This window comes from Eutrigla gurnardus, assembly GCF_963514095.1.
Source record: "Eutrigla gurnardus genome assembly, chromosome: 15".
In the NCBI taxonomy this organism is placed as follows: Eukaryota; Metazoa; Chordata; class Actinopteri; order Perciformes; family Triglidae; genus Eutrigla; species Eutrigla gurnardus.
This window is the reverse complement of record NC_139938.1, coordinates 23,786,925-23,809,449: the sequence shown is the minus strand read 5'-3', so window position 1 is coordinate 23,809,449 and position 22,525 is coordinate 23,786,925. Positions and strand designations below refer to the sequence as shown.

Here is a 22,525-nt window from a genome sequence, read left to right as displayed (position 1 = left end):
AGGTGTTTCCTGTTCTGTCTGTTCTCCTTCACTTGTTCTCTCTCAATCTTCATGTACAGACGGCGGTGCATCAGGAACTGAGACTGACGCTGCAGAGAGATACGTGCTATCTGTAGCATTTGGTCCAACAAGACAAGACAGGGCTCCCGGCACATAAAGTTGAAGCGTGGTGTGCATGTCTGATGATGTCTACCTGTCGTTTCAGTTCCTCTTGGTCGGTCAGAGGCCACAGGGCCTGCGGGACTCTGAGGTTGGACGTGAATCCGGAATCAGGCTGTGACCTGCCAGAATCCCACAACGCAGGTCCACTCACCTGAAACATACACACAGCCAAAACAGGATAACAAAACGTATATAAACCACTTTCTCAATACAAGGGGATACCACATAAAATAACCGATTCTACTAACAAGTAGTGTGTGTGTGTGTGTGTGTGTGTGTGTGTGTGTGTGTGTGTGTGTGTGTGTGTGCACCATCAGTATTCATTAACCTTCTGCTGAACAAGGGGACATTCATGACCGGAGAAGAGATGGTCATCTCCATCTTCCTCCCCCTCTTCTTCTTCTTCTTCATGAGCATCCTCCCCTTCTTCCACTTCCTGATCTTCTGTCAGCATGTGAAACCCAGCTTTCTGTCGGGTGCAGAGGAAAATTGTAAGTATAGGAACAATGTGTTTTTAAAAGAGGAACAAGTGTGAGACACAGACGCTCACATGTCCAGTTGGAGAGATGTTCCACTCGCCCCCGGGAAGCTGTGACGTAATTTCCCCATGTGGGATCATCCGACGGGCAGCCAGTCTAAGTCTGACCTGCCTCATGCCTCCACTTGACTGGAAAACCATGGAAATACAAAAATCCCACAGATTAATCACTGTCACATTATTCTATCACTAACACAAGGAAACAATGCAATCATTCCGACTGCCAAAAACAACACACACTGCACTACGTCCAAAAGACTGTGTGATGGTTGACTATGGCTCCCTAAAGCTCTGGGCATGCATCAGCTGCATCGACTCTTCATATTTAAGGCTTTAGGATTTTCACACTTCATGCGACAGTCGGCATTGCTGGACTAAACTCAATATATATGGGTAGAATTGTCTTTTATTTGAAAAGAGCTGTCTTGCCTTACGCATAAAAAACAACAGTACACAAAATGTGTCCATATACGTTTGTGTATATATGGAATGTGCACACATCAAACTACTTTACTAAAACTTCAATGATGTAACAATGTATATACCCCCTCACCTCCTGAGCACTTCTCTCCGTCACCCTCTGTTGTGCTGCACCTCCCGCAGACATCGGCCTCTCGCCAGTAGATACATGCTGGGTCCAGACCGGATGCCGCTGCTGTGGGATTCTCCTATCAGGTTTTACCTGGACATTAACACACAATGAGATCAATCAAGCAGGATGGACAACCAGCAGGCTCAGCCATGCTTCATCATCCCTGTGTATTGTCCAAACAATTAGTCGGCCCATTGATTTTTCAGTCAAACAGAAAAATTATCAACATTAATAATTAAAATCATTTAAATAGGAGGATTTTCCCATTTTCTCTGTTTTTCATAATTCTGAACTAAACATCTCAACGTTTTAGACAGTGAGTTGAATAAAGCAATTCAAAGACATTTTCTAATATAGAAATGCATGAATAAAGAATGTTGAAAATACTCAAGTGCTAAAGTGCTCATTTTACTTAAGGAAGCTCCCCAGATTGATATTTTTGGAGTTAATACGACCTCATTAATACTTTACTGTCAGTCACAGTGTTATTTTTTTTACCATAGAGACAATCTGAGGCTGCCGTTTCTTCTTGCTGACTTGAGCTTGCTGTGCCAGACGATGGCGTACTTCATCTTGAAACCGTTGGAGGCTCTTTTCGGTCTCCCTTCTCTTCTCTGCCTGGATCTCCTCCGTCAGCAAAGCCAGAGCCTAAAACAAGACAAAGGGAAGAAGGTTTGGGTTACTTCAGGAAGAAGGTTTGGATTACTTCAGGAAGAAGCCTCAATCCTCAGACTTTAAATGTACCGTATGACTTTGCCTTATCTGCCCCTCCAATTAGAGCTGCAACAACCAATCAATGGTCAATGAATCAGCAACTATACATATTTTTGGGGAAAAAAGAGCCAAGAATTCAGTGGTTTTAGCTCAAGTGTGTTAATACTAATTTTCTCATCTGCTACGGCATCAATCTTAATATCTTTGGGATTTAGACGGTTAGTAAGTAAGCAAGACGAAAATGTCAAATTGGGCTTTTAGATATCTTATAATTATAAGAAAATAGAAATAAAGGATTATGATGTAGGCAAAGGACAATGTAAATAATGTAAATAATACTGTTGTATAAAACAATATAAGCATAATATAAGAAGATAATACAAGTACATAACAAAAACTAAATAAACATGTGCAAATATGTTAATAAAAAGTGAAAAATAGCATAAATAAGAATGAAATAAGATAATTTGGAATGTACAGTATAAATGAACGCAGCATTAACGACTAGCTTAGCGTTAAATGACAAACTCACAGACGGATCCTCGAAGTCTTCTCCGCCCTCCACCCAGGCTCCCACCGCCACCACCGCCTGGTTTCTCTCGGCCAGCACCTTGCTGGCACCCCTGGGTGCACCTCTAGGGCCTGGGTGCCCTTTGCTCCGACTGGCTGAAGCTTTGCACCTGCTACTTGCTGAATGTAAACGCCTGCTAACACTCATTTTTAACGTTAGCCTCGTTAGTCTGATGCTAACTCACCACTTAAAATATCCTCTCGCTGTCCCGTTCAGTTATACATTGACGTGACGTAACAGCGGGGTTTTAAAACAGTATTAACCCACATATACGCACTAACAGTTGGGACCATTAAGTAAAAATCTATGTAGTCATTGTGTTAATGTTTCCATAACAAACACCAACTGGTTTGTTTGAGTTTCGCTCACTTCATCTTCTTTTAGTTTCCGGCGTTTGTCACAGAGCTCACTGGCGCCGCAGTGCCCCCCTCCGGACAGGAGGGGTCATTGCGAAATACAATTTAGAAATGTTTGAATGCAGGACTTTTATTTTTCACTGTTAATGTGTATGTATAATTTTAGCATGCAGTATGTATTAGTATAAGCGATTAAACTTAAGTTAAATATAGGTACTTAGTCCACCTCTGCAAACTAATAAGCAGCAGGCAGTTTAATGAGACAAGAGTAGAGTTAAAACTGTTGGGTTTCACATAGAGCACAGCTAAAATACTATTTTATTATTTTTTCTGTACTTGGTAGTCTATATAATGTCAGGTCTTCAATTGTGTGAGCCTGCACTGTTGCACTGTACCTGTAAAAGTTTTGACTGGCGAATACCTTATACTTTTTGCAAACCTGTAATAACTATGAGCAAAGACTCAAAAGATTGCTTGTGGAGTCAGCTGAATGCAATAAGACAAACTGCTGTATTCTCCAAGGCTTTGAGCTGTTTCTGTGAACCCTTCAATTCAAATGCATAATTTCAGCTTTACTGTCCTTGTTTCCACAGTAACATCACTGTATGCACAGCTGACTGGAGATCAGTGGGAGGCGACTAAAACTCAAATACAGAGTATGCACGGAGAAAAGAGGCTCTCTATTCTTATGCTGAATGGCCTCCTAAATGTCACTGGCAGCATAAACTAAATGTAGCACCAGAGGCAGAATCCATCATCCAGTCATTCTCAACGGCTTAATGTGACAAGAAATCTAAATAAATGATTGTTATTGGCTAACAACATAAATAAGTCATTATTAATGACATTTACACAAAGGGTTTCCTTATTTTATTACTTTATTAAAAAATGACTGTATTTTACCACAGGAAAATAAAATATAACTGCACAGCTTGCAATGTGGCCATTTTCAGATATAAAGATTACTCTGAATGTTGGTGGTTCTGACAAACTTGCGGAGGACATCTGTTTTTGGAGACGGGTCCAACTGAAGACAGAGGGAGAAAGAAAAGTAAGAGAGCAGGGAACCACTGCAGATGCATTTCAGTCATATTTTAAATCACCTTTTGAATGTCCCGACGTAAAGAGAAAAGCAGCTCACCTGTATAGACTTGCCGAGCTTGGTTAGTGCAGGCTTAAAGGTCGCCATGGCGACAGAGTCAGGGCCGGTGACATCACTGTAACACTGGTAAACAACAGAGGCGATGTGGTGGACCTCGCAGTGGTTCAGCACTGACCAAACAGCACAAAGGACAAAGATTTAAAACATGAGTGGACAGTGGTAAAGGCTCATGTTCTTTCTCCTGCAGATGCATCTCTTTGTTTGGACTGTCAGTGTCTTTAATCACAATGATGTCGCAATTATCGAGAAATTAGAAGACTATTACTACAAGGATTCAATATGCAACACAGGGTTGCACAATGAAATGCAGATGGAACTATTTTGCTACACAAGCAAAAAGTTACCTAACAAAACAAAAATAGTACTGTATTCCTGTATTTTATTTTTGGAATTTGCATGAGGAGGTGTGAGTCGACTGGAAAACAGCACTAATGGCACTATGTTTCATTCAGTTGGCAGATGCTTTTGTCCAAAGCGATTTACAGTTTTGGGGATTCAGTGTCTCCTTCAAGGACATAGGAGAAGTAATTAACAAACTTGGCTAAAGCTGGAAGTTAATGAGAGTCCCCCATAATTATGCTTTACAGGCTTTAATTTACATCCACTTAACAATACTCCAGTGCTACTGCAGCATTTTGGTTATTGAAATCATAAAGAGTGTGTATCATAATGAGAAGATCTACACTGTGATGTCTTTGTAACAGTCGATGTGCATTACTGAAAAGAAGTTGTTGTTTCATGTTGTCTTCACTATCAACAATCTCTCGTGGGATATTTTTTCAGAAAGCAATTCTCTACTTTAAAAACTCTCAATGCATTATTTTTGCATAGGGTTAGAAAATATGGACTAAAACTTTGCAGTCACAGAAACAGCTGATTTTACAGCGAGCTAGCAGTCGCATCTGACCTTTGTCATTATAGGTCGTCCTCTTCTCAGGAGAGCAAAGGAGGGAATTCAAGTTGTAAAGATTTGACCGATGGATGCCAAGTAAAGCAAGTTTGAGACACATGAATTAGAGAACATGTTGTAGTACCTGCAGCTGGAAGACCAGTTACTATGTTGGGTTGCTCCAGCGACTCGCAGACAGGCTGACCGCGGAAAGAACCAGTGTGGAGCGAGCGCAGGAAGGGAGTGGAGCTGGAGCCCAGATAATCTGCTGTCTTGTACTCGGTCACGGAGCTGTCTGACAGCACAGTCACATTCAGCTGCCTGTGCTGCAGACAGTCAAAAACCTACAAAGACAAGAGAAACTCACCGTCAGCCCAACACAACATCACCTGCATCACGCACATAAGGAGTGGGCCTCAGACCGCCATCTAGGGGGCTCGTTAAATAAAAAATAAAATAATGTTTTGTTAATTTACATAGCTAGTTACCCAAACACTTAACATGAATAAAAAACATCAAATTAAAATGCATTATCTCAATGACCAGTTACATTTGAATATCACCAATGGCAACACTTCATTAGGTAGAGTCGTGTTTTTCCACTGTTATCTATCTAACGTTCCCTCGGATGCATCGACACAATATTAACGGGTTTTAATCAAAAGAGTGATGTGTGAGACAACCCTGCGCCAGTAAGAGCTCCGAAATATGACCGCGACTAAATTAAATTTGCATTGATAATGGCAGGCAGTGGTGGTTGAGGGTGAGCACAATAGGTATAATACATATTTAACGCTCAGTTAATTTTTTTGTGATGCTTTCTTTTCTCATTTAATTTGATAATCAGAAGTCAGACTTAAGTAACAAAAGGTAGAGGGCCCCAGTAAACAATGATTGAAGTGGGACATATAACTATTGTAACCTATATGTACAGGAGAATAATTATATGTCTGTTATTATGGTGTTGTGCGCTCCTTCTTTACCACTGAGCTGATTTTCCATTAAAGTCCTCCTCTTTCTACACTGCAGTGCTTCATTAATGTAAGTAAACAAACATGTGCATGGTTATTAATCTGCTATCTGTTTGCAGGCTGAGGTGGGACAGCTTCACCAACATAATTTAATCACAGTGCCATCCATCTGATTTTGCTGAATAAACATACCTTTTCCGTCCACTGAAAAAGCTGGTCTTCGGCAACATAGCAAGTCGCTTGGCATATCAAAACCTTCAGGGAAAGGATAGCAAGAGACAATATATTCAATATTGAAACATCAAGTGTAACGCAAAGACCGGAAGGACTGATTTTACTGATGGATTACAAATCAAAGTAAAGAAATACGCACTGCAACCAGCTCTAAGATCACTCAGTTTGGTTTTTCTAACCTGGAAATTCACTTTGCCTGCTTCCGAGTGGTAATTTAATCATGCAAAGGTAAGAGTGACGCTAACAGGTAGGAGTTTCTTCAGCAGGTTACTTTCGTGATTAATTGTTCGCTCTATGGAACATCAGAAAAGTAAATGTTGTTCACAATATCCTTGATCACAAGGTGACGTCTTCAGTGGTAAACTGGCAACCCTTTTATTTATTTATTACATTTATTACAGTAGCAAACTCACTAAAACTGAATGATTAGCACCGAGTTTACAGCACCGAGGAGCTTTCTGTGGTATTTATCTGGCACACACATGCTGTTCTGCTCAGTTTGTCACTCACTGATGGGGTGTCTTTGTGTCTGTAGAAAACACATGCCGACTCCTCGCTGGTTATCCCAGTTTCAGCCCGGCTCCTCTCGTTCCACACTGATGCATGTCCCACTACGTCCCAGTTTTCAGAGGTGAGAACGTACACTGATAGAAACCCTGTGAAGACAAATCCTCTCAGTATTCAACAACCGCTCACATGACAGGAGTTTTCCCCTTTTTATACCTTATGTATCCGACAGACCTATATTCAAATTATAGACCTTTTCTCACAGCGAACATTAGGACAGATACTATCAATGAATTACCGGCCGAGCTACACAGACATCTTTGTAGTGTGTGGATTCATGCCAGTTTCTCTATGTGCATATTGAGTTTCGCCAAGTGATTATGGTAGTAAATTAATTTGACTAACTTAATGGTTTTAACTACAAAATCAGAGATACTCATTGGTTTGATCGACTTATTTTAATGTGAAATATAAAAACACCTTTGAGGTTGTTCTACTACGTCACATTGCCTCTGAAACAATGAGGTATTCATTAAAACAATTTTGTACTTGTTTTTTTAGACAGTGAGTATGTATTTATGTATGTATCTGTTGGAGAAATGGGGAAACAAATGTAAATTTTGAGATGAACAGTGGAAGTTCTATGGTCAGTGTAGCAGCTTCGAAGAATCATCTGTGTCTTGTGATTGATATGTTTCACTACTTTTCTGACATTTTATGGACAAAATAAAGATTTATTGAGAAAATGAATCAGCAGATTAATTCGATAATGAAAATAATCAGTGGTTGGAGCCATTCTGTTATTAATGGCAGGCTGCATTACATTCAGCCACTTGCAAAAACCTTCCTGGAAATCTGTGTTATTGCAGCGCTGAGGTCGATGGACTACTCTACATTTCCATCTCGTCTCAGGGATCATTAACATTTCATTTGATCTGTAATAATACTGGCTGGGTGTGCATTACAGGTAATGCACCACACGGAGATGACTGCAGCCACTTACTGGCAGCATTGTGTCCAACCGCCAGGATGAAGTCTGAGCACTGCAACTTGTTTCCGGAGGTCAGCGAGTCGGACACTTCAGGGCTCCAGTGCAGACTCACCTCCCTGATGAATCAGTGAATTGAGTTAGAGAGGAGAGGAATAGCTGTGAGGAAAAGGGCTGTAGTTTGTGTTGAACTGCATTATACAGAGGACTTCCTGTTATTTAGTCCTGGGATCCGTAATAAACAGTCAACATCCATTACTTGCTCCTGTTAATGCATATCAATAACAAGCCATTTATTAATAATTTAATGTGTATATGCGTATTAATATTAAATAAGGACGGTGGGGTTACAACAGCCACAGATTACTTTTTTTTTTTTAATGTGCATTTAATTTATTTATTACTATCGGTATAAGTAACGAGGATTTAAAGTACTATAACATAGCATAGCATCACCTACTCAACCTTGTGAACTGAAATGTCATGTGTCATGTTAGCTAGCTGGAGCCTCCGAAGCACGAAGCAACTGAAGTTAGGCCGTGTGGTACAAATATAACTTACACATACATCATTACGTGTATTAAGTAATGTGACGAGTTCAATTCACTGGATGAAACTGCCAAAAGTCACTTAGCTAACATAACATCCCCATGCTTTCTGACTTCCTGGCTCCATGCTAGCTGGCTAACGTTATTAACCTCTTTTTCTCCAGTTCTCGGCGGATTTCTTCATCTTCCTCGTTTTCATCGAGCTCCTCGTCGTCTTCCTCCACGGCTCGAGAATACACCGACAGAACCTCGCCAAAAAACGTCGCCATAATCACTGAGTTAACCAGAGGAAAAGCGAAACTTTGCTAGTGATTAGGGACCTGCAGCCATAACATAACGCTACATCCGCCACTTCCGGCGGCAGCAACAACCCTTCAAAATAAAATAAAAAAGTGGCCCCTTCAGAATAAAACCATAATTTCGACAAACTAAATGAAAATTTAAAATGTATTTATTTATTTTGGATGGCAATCAAATGAAGCAGAGATAGGCTAAGATTATGTAACAGGTTGTTTTATTCAAATGAGGTAGGTGCATATGACAGTAGGCTATACACAACAGTGTGCTTATATTTATATTTGACAGATATTTCAAACATTTAATATTTCAACTATAATAAAATATAATGTACAGCTATAGTGGATGTCCCTGCTCCACTGTTTTCAATGTACATGGACTTCTGAGTATTGTTTTAAGATTTATTTGTTTTTGTTTTTACTATGTTTGCAATTCCTCTAAAAAAAAATCAACACAAAAGATTTTATTTAATATTTGAAATGCCCAGAAATACCTTGATTCAAACAGCTAAAACACGTGCAACACCATCTCTCCAGCATCCCTGTGGGAAGCTCAGAGCCCCGGGCTGCATGCATGACCTCTGCCTGTCCAACGTATTTCTAGCTGCTCACTTAAATCAATAAATCATTTAAGGTCTGTATTTCTCCAGTGGATTCACATGTTGTGTGGTTATACAATGAATGTAGGGGGCTTGATATGACTAACAATTAGCGGATTGCTTGATGTGTTTTTTTCTGGCCTTTTACGTTAATTAAGGGTAAACTTGACACATCACGTGACACCACCAGCTACTTAGCGGTTATACATAATTAACATGAGTGGGAGATAGCAGGAAAACATAATTCTTAAAGGATACTGGCAGATCATTCGGTCGCAGTTACTGGATGGAAACATAAGCCAAGTCATGTTAGTGCAAATTGGCCTCAAGTTGACTGCAGAACATCCATCCTTTCCATTGTGTTGTATAATTCATTTCCCTGTAAGCTGTGCCAGGAGATGAGTGACAAACAGAAATGTGATGACATCAGCACGGCCATAAAAATGTTTCATTGTCACCGATGAAAAAAAATGTCTAGTGTTGGAAAGACAAATTGGATCGCAAGACAAAGCCTGGTGTAAGCTTTATTAGCAGTGCAGTGCAATCGTGTTGCAAGAGGCCATAAGGTTTCCAGTCACAACGTGGAACGACACACCAGGAGGAAGCTTCAGGCTGCTGTGATTATAATTGATAGTGGAGGGAGAGATATAGGTAGAGTGGGAAGGAATGTTCTGTAGCTTAATAAACACTAAAGCCTCAAAACACGATGGGAGGAATGTCAACAACAGGACAATGAAATGTCACAACATTGACTATAATGACATATTACATCGAGAATGAGTCTCTGTTTACCTTGTAACAGTAATGGCAGCACAGCTGGAGAATGGTGATAGTCGCTGGCTCCATCTGTCTGGCCTACACTTGGGTCAAGAGCATTAAATACTGGCCAGATTTCCACGCTGGTTGGCAGGGACAGACATTTTAACGGGAAGTGACTCAATTACAAAAAAGGCAGCCCCCACCCCCACAATCACTGCACAAATTAAGTAATTGAAGGTAACAAATTCAGAATCAGAATAAGGTTTATTGCCAAGTACATTTTTACATACAAACAATTTGCCTCAGTGTTTTGGTGCATAATGCCAAAAAAAGATCCATTTTTAAATCAGAATCCCTCGTTTTTTCTACGGGGTCATGGTGGATAATAAAAACACATTTGTGCTCTCGAATGAATAATTGATGCTCTGAAATTTAACCACAGAATATTGGAGTCACTCCCTCCACGCTCCACCCACTCCTGCTCCGGACACTGTGACATTAATATAAAATCCACAATGTTACATGAATGCACAACTCATCTCTGTGCATTGATTGTCCAAATGTTCCATAAATTATTCTGTGAACTTTATTGGACAATATTATTTTTGCACACAACTATACAGCTTTATAGTTTTAGCTCCCATAATTCTTTTAGAATATTTTTTCGTTCTCGTAATTTTTTTTCTGCTTCTTCTGTTTGCAGTAATTGCTTCTATCTTTTATTTTCTATTACTATGCCAAGAGATAGCAGAACAAACAGCTAATGCAGGGATACACAGAACATGGAACATTTAGATTAATGCCGCTAATAAAGATTACTGTGAGATTAGCATGAGCTCACATCACAATCAAAATATTAGAGCAGAAGAAGCAGACAAGCAATAGTAACAATCTAATGTTTAGTATTTTGCTGTGGTCTTTTTTCAGCCAAAGAGCCAAAGAGACATGTCCCTGACATGGACCCCCCCCTCGTGACATTTCCACTAGTCCCGACATGTCCCCCAAAATCAATATCTAACTGGCAGATTAGAAGATTGACTGAACAAAGCCATGCTCCCTCAGTTATGATTCTTTGCTGTTTTAGATCAGTGCTGTTGTGCCACAGAGAGCAACGTTTATGGGGTGTAATGAACACTGCATTCTCAAGAGGACACCAGAAGGCTTTAGACTTATTATTATTAGTGAGAACAAAGCCATGAATTAAAGGAATAATACCTTTATTTCCCGAATGTTTCATGGCTGTTGTGTTCTAAAGCAAATAAACATCCACACCTCCTAACAAAACTGCGGAAAGGTGCCGGATTATTAATGAATGCAGCCCAAGGCATATCTCATCCTGCCGTGGCCTGTCTGTTCTGCGTGAGTCTGTCCGATGTTGCACAACACGGCAGAGAAACACAGACACACACAACAGCGAACCTCGGTATGCCGAGGCATGTGACAAAGAATGAGAACGACATACAGATACACATGAGACCTTTGGCTGCTCGTCATTCAGTCATTAATTTCCTAATTTTATTTGTCACAAAGGGATGGAGCCTTTCACACACACTCATGTTCCCATGGATCCACCTACTCACCCTCACACTCGCCCATAGGGGTCATTTAAAGTGTTCTCTCCAGCTGAGTTGCATGAGTGTGGATTGTGGGAGGAAAGTGAAAGCGCCTGGAGGATTTCCCACGCAGGCACACGGAGAGAACATGCAAACCCCACACACGGAGAGGATCAGTTGCTTAGGAACAGACTTGTTCGTCAACTGTGGGTGTGATCACTCCAGAGCAAAGTGTGGGTTTAATCATATGAACTTGTGTAAATGCTAGCAGGGCTGTGGTGGTGCGCGTAAAGTGCCTGGAGGTGGGTGGAGAAGGTGAGCTGCCGATGATGCACCATCCACCAGCCGACGAAGAGATCGATACAACAACGTCAGTGGGCAAACTGTGAAGATGTTTATAGAAGTTTAAGGTGTGTTTCTTCTTCACCACCTCCATCTGTCCTGTATGCATTAAACAGTGGTTGAACATAACTACATATATACTCAAATAAGCTTGTTAAGTACAATTTGAGGTACTTTTTTCAGTACTTCTATATTTATTTCCATTTTATTCTACTTTATACTTCCAATCCACAACATGTTGGAGGGAAATCTTGTTATATTATTATTAAAGTTCAGATTAATAACATACAATATAAAATTAACCAATAAATAATCATGTAGTATTACAGGTTTAATCTCTGCAGGCAGGTGTCTGCTGCTCAGTTCAGTTCATAACCTCCACTCTCTCCCCATGATTCTATACTTCTACTCTCTCTCTCCAATGAAGTCATTTACAAGACGAACAAAGCAGGGGGGGGGGGGGGGGGGGGGTATGTCTTCATTTAAAATGCACAAATGTAAAATCCTCGTATAATTAATCTGCACACCTTATAACACACACACACACACACACGCTTGGTGACAGGGTGGTCATTAAGAAAAGAGAAAAATCTATTTCTGTTGTGCACAAGGGAAAGTTGGTCTATGTCTCTCTCTCTCTCTGTGTGTGTGTGTGTGTGTGTGTGTGTGTGTGTGTGTGTGTGTGTGTGTGTGTGTGTGTGTGTGTGTGTTTGTGTGTGTGCATGGTAAACTGGATTTTGTGCAGTTCATTAGAAATTCTGCTGACAGAGACTCGTAGTGAAACAGTGGTGTGTGTGTGTGTGTGTGTGTGTGTGTGTGTGTGTGTGTGTGTGTATGTGTGTGTGTGTGTGTGTATGTGTGTGTGTGTGTGTGTGTGTGTGTGTGTGTGTGTGTGTGTGTGTGTGTGTGGAAGGAATATCAAGAGGCTTGCTGCTGCCTGGAGATGGCCTGCAGCTTTAAAGATATCAGTTCCTTCATATGAAGATGCGCACACACACACACACACACACACACACACACACACACACACACACACACACACACTGAGTGGACAGCAGTGTTACATGAATATATGTTTATTATTCAGACCCACTAAGCTTTTCTCATAATCCTGATTAACACAATCTGCAGTCAGAGAGACCCTGGAGCTCACTGGAAGAGAAAAGAGGGGCTCAATAATAGGCAGATACATAATGTGTCATTTCAGTTATACTTTGGATTTATAATGAAACTGTGGTGAGTAACGTTCAAGTTCATTTACTCAAGAAGTGTATTTGGAGGTCCTATACTATACTACGCAACTGGGAAATATTGTACTTTTTACCTCAGAACTTTTATTTGCAATCTTAATTCACTTTTTACTTTTATATTGAGATGTATAATCAACAAATAAATCATGATGCATTATCAGGTATCAGTAGTTTACACCTATAGTTAATTTGCTCCACCAGCAGCTGCAACATTAAAGTGATCGACACATTAATGCATCAATAATTATAGTCCTGCAATATGTTTTTGTGAAATGGGCCATTCTACAAAAAGGGTATCTTTACTTTTGGCACTTTCAGTTTATTTTGATGCAAATTTTTTTTAACACAGGACTTTTGCTTGCAACACATATGTTTACATCATAGTATGCTACTTTTACTTCAAAGATCATAGAACAATCTCAAAAAGATAATTTCTGTATAGATTGATAAACACATGTAAAGCTGCTATAACAAACACTTTTATATTATCCACCAAATGACTGTGTAACAAAAGAGAGACTGTTTCAGGATCTTTCAGCTCAACTTCTCTGTCGCGGTTCGCTCTCATCGACCTCGTTTCCAGCCTCAGCAGGCAGCGCAGAGCACCAATAAACCACTGCCGTTGGGTGATGGGCAGGTAGCACACAGTGTGCAGAGGTGTGAAATTGGACAGGGTTTAAACTTCTCTCTCAATCGCTTTTTGCTCCCCCAAATCCTCACACTACACGGCCCCTTTTTGTGTGGATAACTAGAGAGTAACACCAGGGCCTTCAAAGAGAGTCCGTCTGGATGTGTGAGCCATTATCTCCATTTGTATGATTCAGCATTGACTACAAAGAAACGTGGTTTGATAACACGTTGTGCAACTTAATCCGCATGAAGAGGCCATGACTCTTCCCACACTGCTACTCCAGGGTTCCCTGCCACAGTTGCAAAGGTGGGCAGTTGGTCCAATGTGGATCAGTTTGACCTGGACAACTGGGCAGACCTGTATGAATATTAAAGCAAGTGCAATAATCACTCTCCATTTAACAGCCCTAAAACATGCGCCAGGCTTTAAACTGTGCCTGAATAGCCGTATAAATCTTTCAGTATGCACTCATCTTCAGTGAGTTCATCATCCAGGAAACCTCTCTCCCTCCGAGGACATTCATTTTTCATGGAGCCCCTCCGGTGATGTAGCTTGTCCACAAGTATACCGGAGACAGGGAAAATGACTGTGAAAATCTAAATGCTTTTTTGGAAGCAAAACAAAAAACAAACACAGACTTCTGATTTAATGTTCCCCTTTTATCTGTTATTAATACAGTGTTTTACGTATCATGCTGCTTTGTAATCTTTAACCAAGGCTCTGCACAATCTTTTGGCCTTGGAGATACAAGTATGACTTCTGAGAGAAGTTCTGAGATTTAAGGCTACATTTTAGGTAACAATGGATCCCTTAGTCTGTATTGCATCAAACAGTGGTCCCAAATCCCAAAATGTACTTGAGACTAACATTGGAATTTGTTATGATTTTACAAAGAAAGCTGGATGTAACCACTGATCTCAGGCAGGAAGTCAAAGTTCAATGATTTAATGTAAGGTGAATGTGCAAGAGAAGAATCCAGATTATCCAACAGAATGCAGGTGACAGGTTGAGATCAGACCGGCAGGTAAGGAACGCAGCCTCGTCCTGAGAGAGTGTGTTTGTCATGAGCAGACAGGTATGAACCTGAGGCACATGAGGAAAAAGCAGGATTGCAGGCTAACAAAATCACAAGCAAAAATACCCAGAAGCAGCTTCAGGAGTCTCATTAACAGATGCTTTTATGAATATCGGTGGTGGAGATGGTGCTTAAAAAACGGCAGCAGCAGGTGAGTCCTGATTGAATGGTTGGTAGCAGGTGTGATCAGGAGAAGAGGAGGAGGCATGTGACCATCCAGAGGAAAACAGAAAACAGAAAACAGAAAGAAAAGGAGGGAGTAGAACAGCTGATCCCACCAGATTTGAGTTTATTCTGAAATCAATCTGTGTATTGAAATGTGTAATTTGTGAGATGAATTTCATAAATATTTTTAAGCAGCTGCAAACCTCCACTAGACACAATTTAACCAGCAGCTGAGGGACTGCAGTGTATTATAAATATATAAATATAGATCCAAAACATAAAATGGACTCATCATAACAACGAAGAAAAGCATCTTGAATCAAGAAAAATCATCTCAATTTGTATCATAAATGAATCAATTACAAAACTGACCTTTATCAAACACAATGCAACATGTTCCCTGTCTCTGCAACAAATTTCTCCCTGGTGGAGACCAATAAACTAACCTAACCTAACAATCCTGTTGCGCCTCCACAGACTTCAGAGTGTTTTCTCAGCTATCGCATGACTCCAAGAGGCCGAATTCAAAGGCGTTGTGAACATGGTTGTGGAGTGATGCGGGCTGAACAGCTTGCAGCTAGACATCACTAAGACTAAGGTGTTGGATGGGGGACTACTACTGCTGGAGACAAGACTCCCCTCCTTCTTATGCTTCTCCATTGATGGACACAGATGTGTCCACACCTGGGAGTCTAGCTGGACAACAAACTGGGGCTGAGCCTCACAACAATGTGAGTATTGTATACTTTTAAGTAAAAAAATACTTCTGCGCTTGACGAATAACGATCTAATAGTAAAGGTCCTGATGTCTCCTGTATGTAGCACGATGGACGTGCATGTGGTGGATCTGAGTTCTCGCTATACAAAGCAAAGCGTTGGTCCTAAAGCTGTGTTTTTGTTGTAGGGATGGCCTCTCAGTGAGGTAAACGGCATTTTGCAATCCTCAACCACACAACTAGATGCCACCAAATCCTACATAATGTCCCTTTAACTCTGGCTGTAATCAATATTCATATATCAACAACTTCACACATGACATGCATATGAACGGTGTTGCTCATAGTGACAAACCAGCAGAGACTTACATCAACCCTCACTTCCCTCAGGAGTTGGTAGAGACCCAAACAACTGCAGCTGTAGTTACCAAACACGTGTAATTCTGGGAAGTTACAATTAAAAAGGCCTTAATGAACAGAATCCAGGGTATTGCACAATTGTTAAGTATCGATCATCTTGTCTGGCGATACGGTTGATTATTTGGTGGTGGTGTGTGTCTTCTTCTCTGCTGTGCCAGCAGACTGAGAGCAGCTGACGCCACCAGAATCAACAAACATCAACATCAGGAGGCCCAGCTTCAATCTCTGGCAGAGATGTCAATTAGAAGAGCTGCAGAACATCACGGACAATTCCTCGCACTTCCTGATGCCTTTCTGAACGACTGTATTTGACTGAAATTTGGGACAGGCCTCCAATGTGCCCAGAGGAAGGATCCTGCTGGATTTGGGGATCCCTTCGGTGGGTGATCCACAATGCAAAGGGTTACATTTTGGGGTTCCTGGCTTGTATATAATTACAGATCCCAGACAAACCTGAACCCGCCTGCTACTTCAGCAACACGGAAAGTGCCATAGATTTACCGATACTCAGCTCTCCTTCTCACTATCTCACTATGTCCCTGTCCTGCACTCTCTCTCTACTACGAGGGGGCGAACGACGGATGGAAGGTTAACAAAGGGCGTTTTAGGAGTATTTCACTTACAAGGGAGGAGATCATGAGATGCCAAAAACACTAATGGGTTATAATATCATAAGGAAGGATGTCTGCTTTGGAAAGTGATCACACCAGCGATCAGAAAATAAAAAATAAAAGACGCCAAGGGGAGTGACAGAGCATCAGTATTTGACGAGTTGTTGGCACATCAGTTAGCACACTGCTAGGAGGGTTAATGACTCGGGGCCACAGGAGCTACAACATCACTGCCAAATAAACTTAACAAATAGACACTGAAAAGATTGAACCGTTTGGTTTGTTGGTTGTCTGCTGTGTTCGGAAAGCTGTTTTCCTTTCATCTAAATGTTGTTTTGATGTTTCACAGCTGCGAGCTATTAATTTGTGCCTTTATGCATTGCGAGTAAAGGAGTCATCAATCAACACCATCACTCTAAAATCAGCTCTTTTTAGTATGCAACCTTTCCCCGTGTGAACACACACACACTCAAATTAGTATGTAGTGTGGAATTACGATGCATATCATCAACACGTTGGCGCTACAGATCCGACATAAACACACAGAATGGGACATATTCTTTCACAATGCTTATAGGTCGGTCCAGCCGTGGCCTCGTTGCACAATTCTATATTTGGAGTACATGTCACACGCCTGCAGTAATCTGGAGCTGAGCTCAATGGAGCCCTAAATGAGTCGTTATCTGATTGTGGCTCTTTTTGTAAAAGATGTATCTTCATCAAAAGTAAATGTGAGGGTTTGACTTGTATTAATCAAGTGCCTAACAATTATACTAAGCCTTTTTTCTCAGAACATTTCCTTAATCCCATACTGACTGTTGCTACAAGTCTGTGATGATACATTGATATCAAAGGCGTTTTAACACCTGTGGGTGGTCTGGGGGCTTGACATCAAACACTTCATTTCTTCCATCCTGGTGATTTTACATCCGCCAATGTATGCCTTTTCTGCATCAATTAGTGGTGGAAACATGGTAATTTCTCCTTCAAACATGCGACATTGATTCACCTTTTTTCCATTTTATGGTAGATTGCAACTGTGCCGTTATCCAAATGATGGTCTCTAACAGTCAAAACAATCCAAGCTTGGTCTTGGATGAGGAAGTTGCAAACATCAGCTGAAAAATCATCAGCATATCAAACTGATGTTGAAAGTGTGCATTTGTGGCAGGCTATTGATGCTTAGCATGCATCTATAGTAGATGACCAAAAAGATGTGCTTTCCCTCAACTTTTCTTGTCTAAGATTCTGGTTAAGAAAAAGGCCAATACTTCTCACTTCCTATACTTAATCAAGCTCAAATGAATGCAAGACAGCTAGACATGAATTACACCCTCATTGTAAGGCTTAACCGCTTCAAATCATGCAGCATTTGACTGACCACACCCTCAAGAATGCCAGTGGTTACCGATCCAATAGAAGAAGAAAAACTCATTGATTATTTGTGAAGTGAATAAGCAATCATTATTAGAGGGGGGCTAAGCACTCTGATGTCGGTAATACTTGGAGGAAGAAGGAGAAAGCAGGCTGCCAGCTGACTATACGGGACCTTTAATGCAGCTGCAGCTCTTCATTCAGATGCTGAGAGGAGCAGCGGATGGCCGGAGGAGGGGACGCTTCTCGAGGAAAATCCCGACCACGACTCCTCTCTAATCGCGTTTTATAAACCCACTTCGGTGCACACTGGGGCATTTCCGCCGCTACTTACAGTATTTAGCCGGGGAAGTGCCGCTCTGGATGCAGACTGAGCGGATTGCGGCAGTCAAAGCGTCCTGAGTGATCGGAGCTCAGCAGCAGCGTCTCATTGTATGAAATGCGTCACCGTGATCCTGTTCTCCCATTTACACACATCGGCTCTCCACTCACGGACTGTGCCCTGTACTGACAATTTCATCCGGTAAGATTTCTCTTTATTTTTTACATTTCTATAGGCTTGAGATGCATTTTTCCCCTCTGATATTATCCTAAAACGCTGCTGTGTGGAATACATGTTTAATCTTGTAGGCCTACACATGACAATAGATGATGTATTGTACCGACTTCATGCCTCGTTTTATATTCATAGCAGCGTCTGGTTTTCCACACTGTGTATGAACATATCAGGTTGGCAGGTTTTATGCAACATTGTGATTTAGTGTCATATGGTTTGCACTGTCCATTTTAATTGTTTCAGATTGGTCTTATTGATGAAGCTGGAGCCGTTAATGAGGGTTGGTGGGCGGGTGCCTGATTGCTCGGATAGGGGGTCTCCTCTGGAGCCGGATGAGCGGGTCTCATGTGTGTTCTTTTCGGTGCAGGTAACCACATGAGCGGGCCGGTGTCACCGCGCTGAGCCCGGAGAGCACGAAGGGTACTGGGGTCAGAGAGACACACGAGTGACCGCGAAAGGTGGACCGGATGACAGCCAGAACCTCTGAGGCCTCGGGGCTGTCGGTGCCGTTGCACCGCTGTCACGGGGGTTTCCAGGCCAATAACGGCACCTGCGCGGAGCAGATGAGCTTTTTTCCGCCGTTCTCCTCCACCCTCGCGCTCCTCGTGCTGGTGGCCGTGCTCGTCGGGATCATCATCGTCTCCCTGGCAACGTTCCACTTCCACAAGAGGAAGCTTCGGAACAAGAAGATCCGGCGCGCGCAGGAGGAATACGAGCGCGACAGTCGCAGCCCCGCGCGCGGCGCCGGCGCGAGCGGGGAGCCCGCGAGGCCGTGCGTCATCGTCCGACCCGTGCGATGTGAGGAGCCGCTCTCGTGCCAGAGCGCGGCGGAGAGCGTGGACGCCGCCGGAGCCGCGGGGCGCGAGCCGCCGCTGCACGAGACAGTTACTGTCGACTGTTAACTCAGTGCAACTTCAGGGAACGTGACTGTGGAATAAACAGGAAAAGCAATAAGGCACAAAGAACTCCCACAATCCATCTCTGCTGCTTGTAGATGACTTAGAAACAGTAATGCAGAATACTGAGCAGAATAGTCGGCCTCGAGGTAGCCTAGTAGGCCTACTACAGCGGCACATAGGCTAGCTATGTGGCCACACACCTTCCTTAATACACTAGTATTTAGCTAACCGGTCATTCCTTATGAGATTGTATAAAGTATTTGCCTGCTTTGACTTTTGGACCTCTTCCAATCCCCCCCAGCATAAAACGTTGTTTCAAACCTCAAAGATGTTTAAACTTTAACTCCTTCCTGGGACGTGACACACGGTTGTGTTCAATTATTTAGAGTTTGGTGACACAACACAGACCCATAATGGCTCTGATCTTCCTTGGCATGTCTCTCTGACACACTACCAGTATGTAGTTAGACTATAATGGATGTTGTGGTGCTGTTAGGCAGTGCAAAGCTGCATATAGGCTGTAGAAAATGGCTTATTTGTTTGCGTAGTATTTCTTCCTTCAATTAAGTGACTTAGCATATTTGCCTAAAGTACTGTCCTCCAATGTCTGTTAGACATCTGTAGGTGTAGCTCTAGTTAGCCTGACAGGATGCAAGACTTTTTTGCTGTAGTAATGCACAGATTTTTTTAGATGTGTCAGATAGTAAGTTTTAGCGCTAATACAGTATTTTGATTTTTGAGTATTTAGGCTATAATGTATTCTCTGACATGTAATAAATTGAAAATCCTTCCAGCAGAGGGTTTCAGTTCAAGCCCGTCTAATCAGTTTTATTTTTTAATTCTTCATGTTGTATCATCGTGGGCCTAGTAGAAATTCTGTGTCATTTATTATATGAATTCACTGTAAATGTATGCCATTATGAGAGCTGGAATGTTTTACAGTAACATCATCTTTCTGGAGATCATATAATCTGCCTTATCAAAGGAAAAAAATGTAATATTCAAAGTTTATAAATAAATACTTACGTTATGTTAAGCCTTTGAATGTGTCGCTCACCTTAAACGTCTTGTTGCTTGTTGGAAAAAACTGGAATGCTAATTACTTTGTAGTCAAAATTAAATGTCCAAGTAAAAATGTATTCACTATAATACTGAGACATTAGATAATATGCAAATGTTTGGATGGATTGGCATTACGTCACACATCATGCTAAACAAATGACCTTCCTCGGGGGATCCATAGCATTTGCAAAGGGTCTATAAGCATACACCATTTCTATGGCCCATATCAACACACACAGGCCTACTGTAAAACCATGTCTATCATATGTAGAAACCCAATCCACTGCCTATGGAACAGCATCAACTGTATATTCCCCCCATAAATCTATCATATCTGATTTATTGACATGAAGGTTATCTATGGAAGTATCACCCTTAGTCTTAACATCGCCCCCGTAATGGCGCCACAGCCTGTCTTATTGGAGGTCACTGGAAGTGAATCAGCATCCGTCCGTGCTGGCCAGGTACCAGGACACTATGTTCCTAATTGTCCCAAGCAAGAAAAAGGCTTGGGAATATGAAGCAGTCTTTGGCACAGCTCCAGCCCTGGAAGATGCACTGACAGACTGCCTGTCTCTTATCTCATTGGCATAAGTGCAACAGAATGAAACCATTTATCTTCGCAGGGAAATTGGAAGTAAGTCAACGAAAGATGACTAATGCATTCTACATCCAAACGTATGTTTCCCCCCAGAACAATTATAGATAAGGATATGGAACACCGTATGTTCTCAGCATTAAAAATAAATTAATAAATAAAGGGGTTTAATGAAGCACCACACTAGACATGGTCGTCTCATTCTCATACAGTGTGCAGTCCAAACATCTGGTGAGAATATGCATCTCTCAATATGACCTCGCTGTGAGACCCAAGGTGGAGTGACATGTATAATTCATGTATTTTGGTGGTGGGGTAGTGGGTCAATGGTGTGTAGATGGTTATTGGCAGTTAGATGGATGAGTAACTGGTCAATGGCTAGGAATGGGCAGAGGTAAGTGCCTGGGAGATGATGGGGGCAGGGAGTTCAGTAGGGATGGGAAGGAAGTCCGTGGTTAGGATGGGATGATGGTCAATGGCTAGGAATCAGTGGAGGTCAGGGGAGGCTACTGGCTAAGAATAGTTTAATAGCAGTCAGTATCTAGGACTAAATGGAGGTTAGTGGCTAAAATGAATGGTCAGTGGCTATGGATGGAAGGAAGGCTGTGGCGAAGGCTGGTGGTCAGTGGTGGTCAATAGGGATGCAAGGTGGTCTAAGGCTAGGAAGCCATGAAGGAAGGAAGCCAGACCTAGATATAGATGGAAGTCTGTGGCTATCCATGGAGGTCAATGGATCAGCACTAATGGAAGTCATTTTAGTAGCATTCAGTAGCTATAGGAATACATGAAGATCATTGATCAATGGATGTCTATGGCTGGAATCGATAGATTAATGGAAGGAGGTCAGTAGGAATCCATGGAGGTCAATGGTTACGAATGGAAAATGGTCAAATGCATAGAAATGAATGGAGGTCCATGGCTAAGAAAGGTGGTCAGCGGTTCAAGGTGGTCAGTGGCCAGGGAATCATTGGAGGTCTGTGGGAAAGGAATGTATGATGGTCAGTGGCTGGAATGGATGAAAGTTAATACCAAAGACTGGTGGTCAGTAGCTCGGAGGGAGGACAGTGGTTAGTAATGGTTGGAGGAATGGCTAGTGGTGGTGGGTCACCAGGATGAACGAAGGGCAGTGGCTAGGAATCAAAGGTCCATAACTGAGAATGGATGGAGGTCAGTAGCTTGGAATGGACGGGGATCAGTTAAGGTCAGTTGCTAAGGATGGAAAGAGGTCAGTGGCGAGATAAATCTTAATGGCAGTGCTTAGGAATCAATCAAGGTTGTTGGCTTGGCGTCAGTTGGTAGAAATGGATGAAGGTGCAGCCAGGAAATGATATAAAGATCAGAGGTCAATGGACGAGACTCTAGAGGTCATTCATCAGGAGAGATGAAG

The 22,525-nt window shown here is 41.9% G+C and overlaps 3 protein-coding genes across 4 annotated transcripts in view; 1 reads left to right on the top strand and 2 right to left on the bottom strand.

Moving 5' to 3' along the window:
• Positions 1-2,724, bottom strand: part of slc37a2 (solute carrier family 37 member 2) — a gene marked incomplete at its 5' end in the record, with an annotated part of 11,923 nt that extends 9,199 nt beyond the window's left edge. Inside the window, 6 exons of the mRNA XM_084028755.1 lie at positions 33-89; positions 194-313; positions 491-631; positions 1,254-1,382; positions 1,791-1,940; positions 2,539-2,724. Coding sequence (XP_083884881.1) covers positions 33-89; positions 194-313; positions 491-631; positions 1,254-1,382; positions 1,791-1,940; positions 2,539-2,724 — 783 coding nt within the window. The remainder of the gene's footprint in view (positions 1-32; positions 90-193; positions 314-490; positions 632-1,253; positions 1,383-1,790; positions 1,941-2,538) is intronic.
• psmg1 (proteasome (prosome, macropain) assembly chaperone 1) overlaps positions 1-8,589 on the bottom strand; it is a 13,147-nt gene extending 4,558 nt beyond the window's left edge. Inside the window, exons 1-7 of one of the 2 annotated variants that reach the window (XM_084028063.1) lie at positions 8,383-8,589; positions 7,700-7,803; positions 6,700-6,845; positions 6,148-6,210; positions 5,130-5,328; positions 4,075-4,205; positions 3,882-3,960 (exon numbers count right to left, since the gene is read on the bottom strand). In XM_084028063.1, coding sequence (XP_083884189.1) covers positions 3,883-3,960; positions 4,075-4,205; positions 5,130-5,328; positions 6,148-6,210; positions 6,700-6,845; positions 7,700-7,803; positions 8,383-8,501 — 840 coding nt within the window. In that variant the 5' untranslated portion in view covers positions 8,502-8,589 and the 3' untranslated portion in view covers position 3,882. Of the gene's footprint in view, positions 1-3,793; positions 3,961-4,074; positions 4,206-5,129; positions 5,329-6,147; positions 6,211-6,699; positions 6,846-7,699; positions 7,804-8,382 lie in introns of those variants that run through there. The other variant, XM_084028062.1, reaches the window with a different exon arrangement.
• Positions 8,590-18,183: 9,594 nt separating this feature from the next.
• On the top strand, positions 18,184-20,514 carry LOC311025845 (uncharacterized protein C11orf87-like). The gene is made up of 2 exons (XM_084028978.1): positions 18,184-18,546; positions 18,947-20,514. Exon 2 carries the CDS (start codon positions 19,047-19,049, stop codon positions 19,479-19,481), a length of 435 nt encoding a protein of 144 aa, XP_083885104.1. The 5' UTR covers positions 18,184-18,546; positions 18,947-19,046; the 3' UTR covers positions 19,482-20,514.
• The last annotated feature ends 2,011 nt before the right edge of the window (positions 20,515-22,525 follow it).

Excerpts from the sequence above, each read along its gene's own strand:
- LOC311025845 (XM_084028978.1), top strand. The coding sequence starts at position 19,047 with ATGACAGCCAGAACCTCTGAGGCCTCGGGGCTGTCGGTGCCGTTGCAC.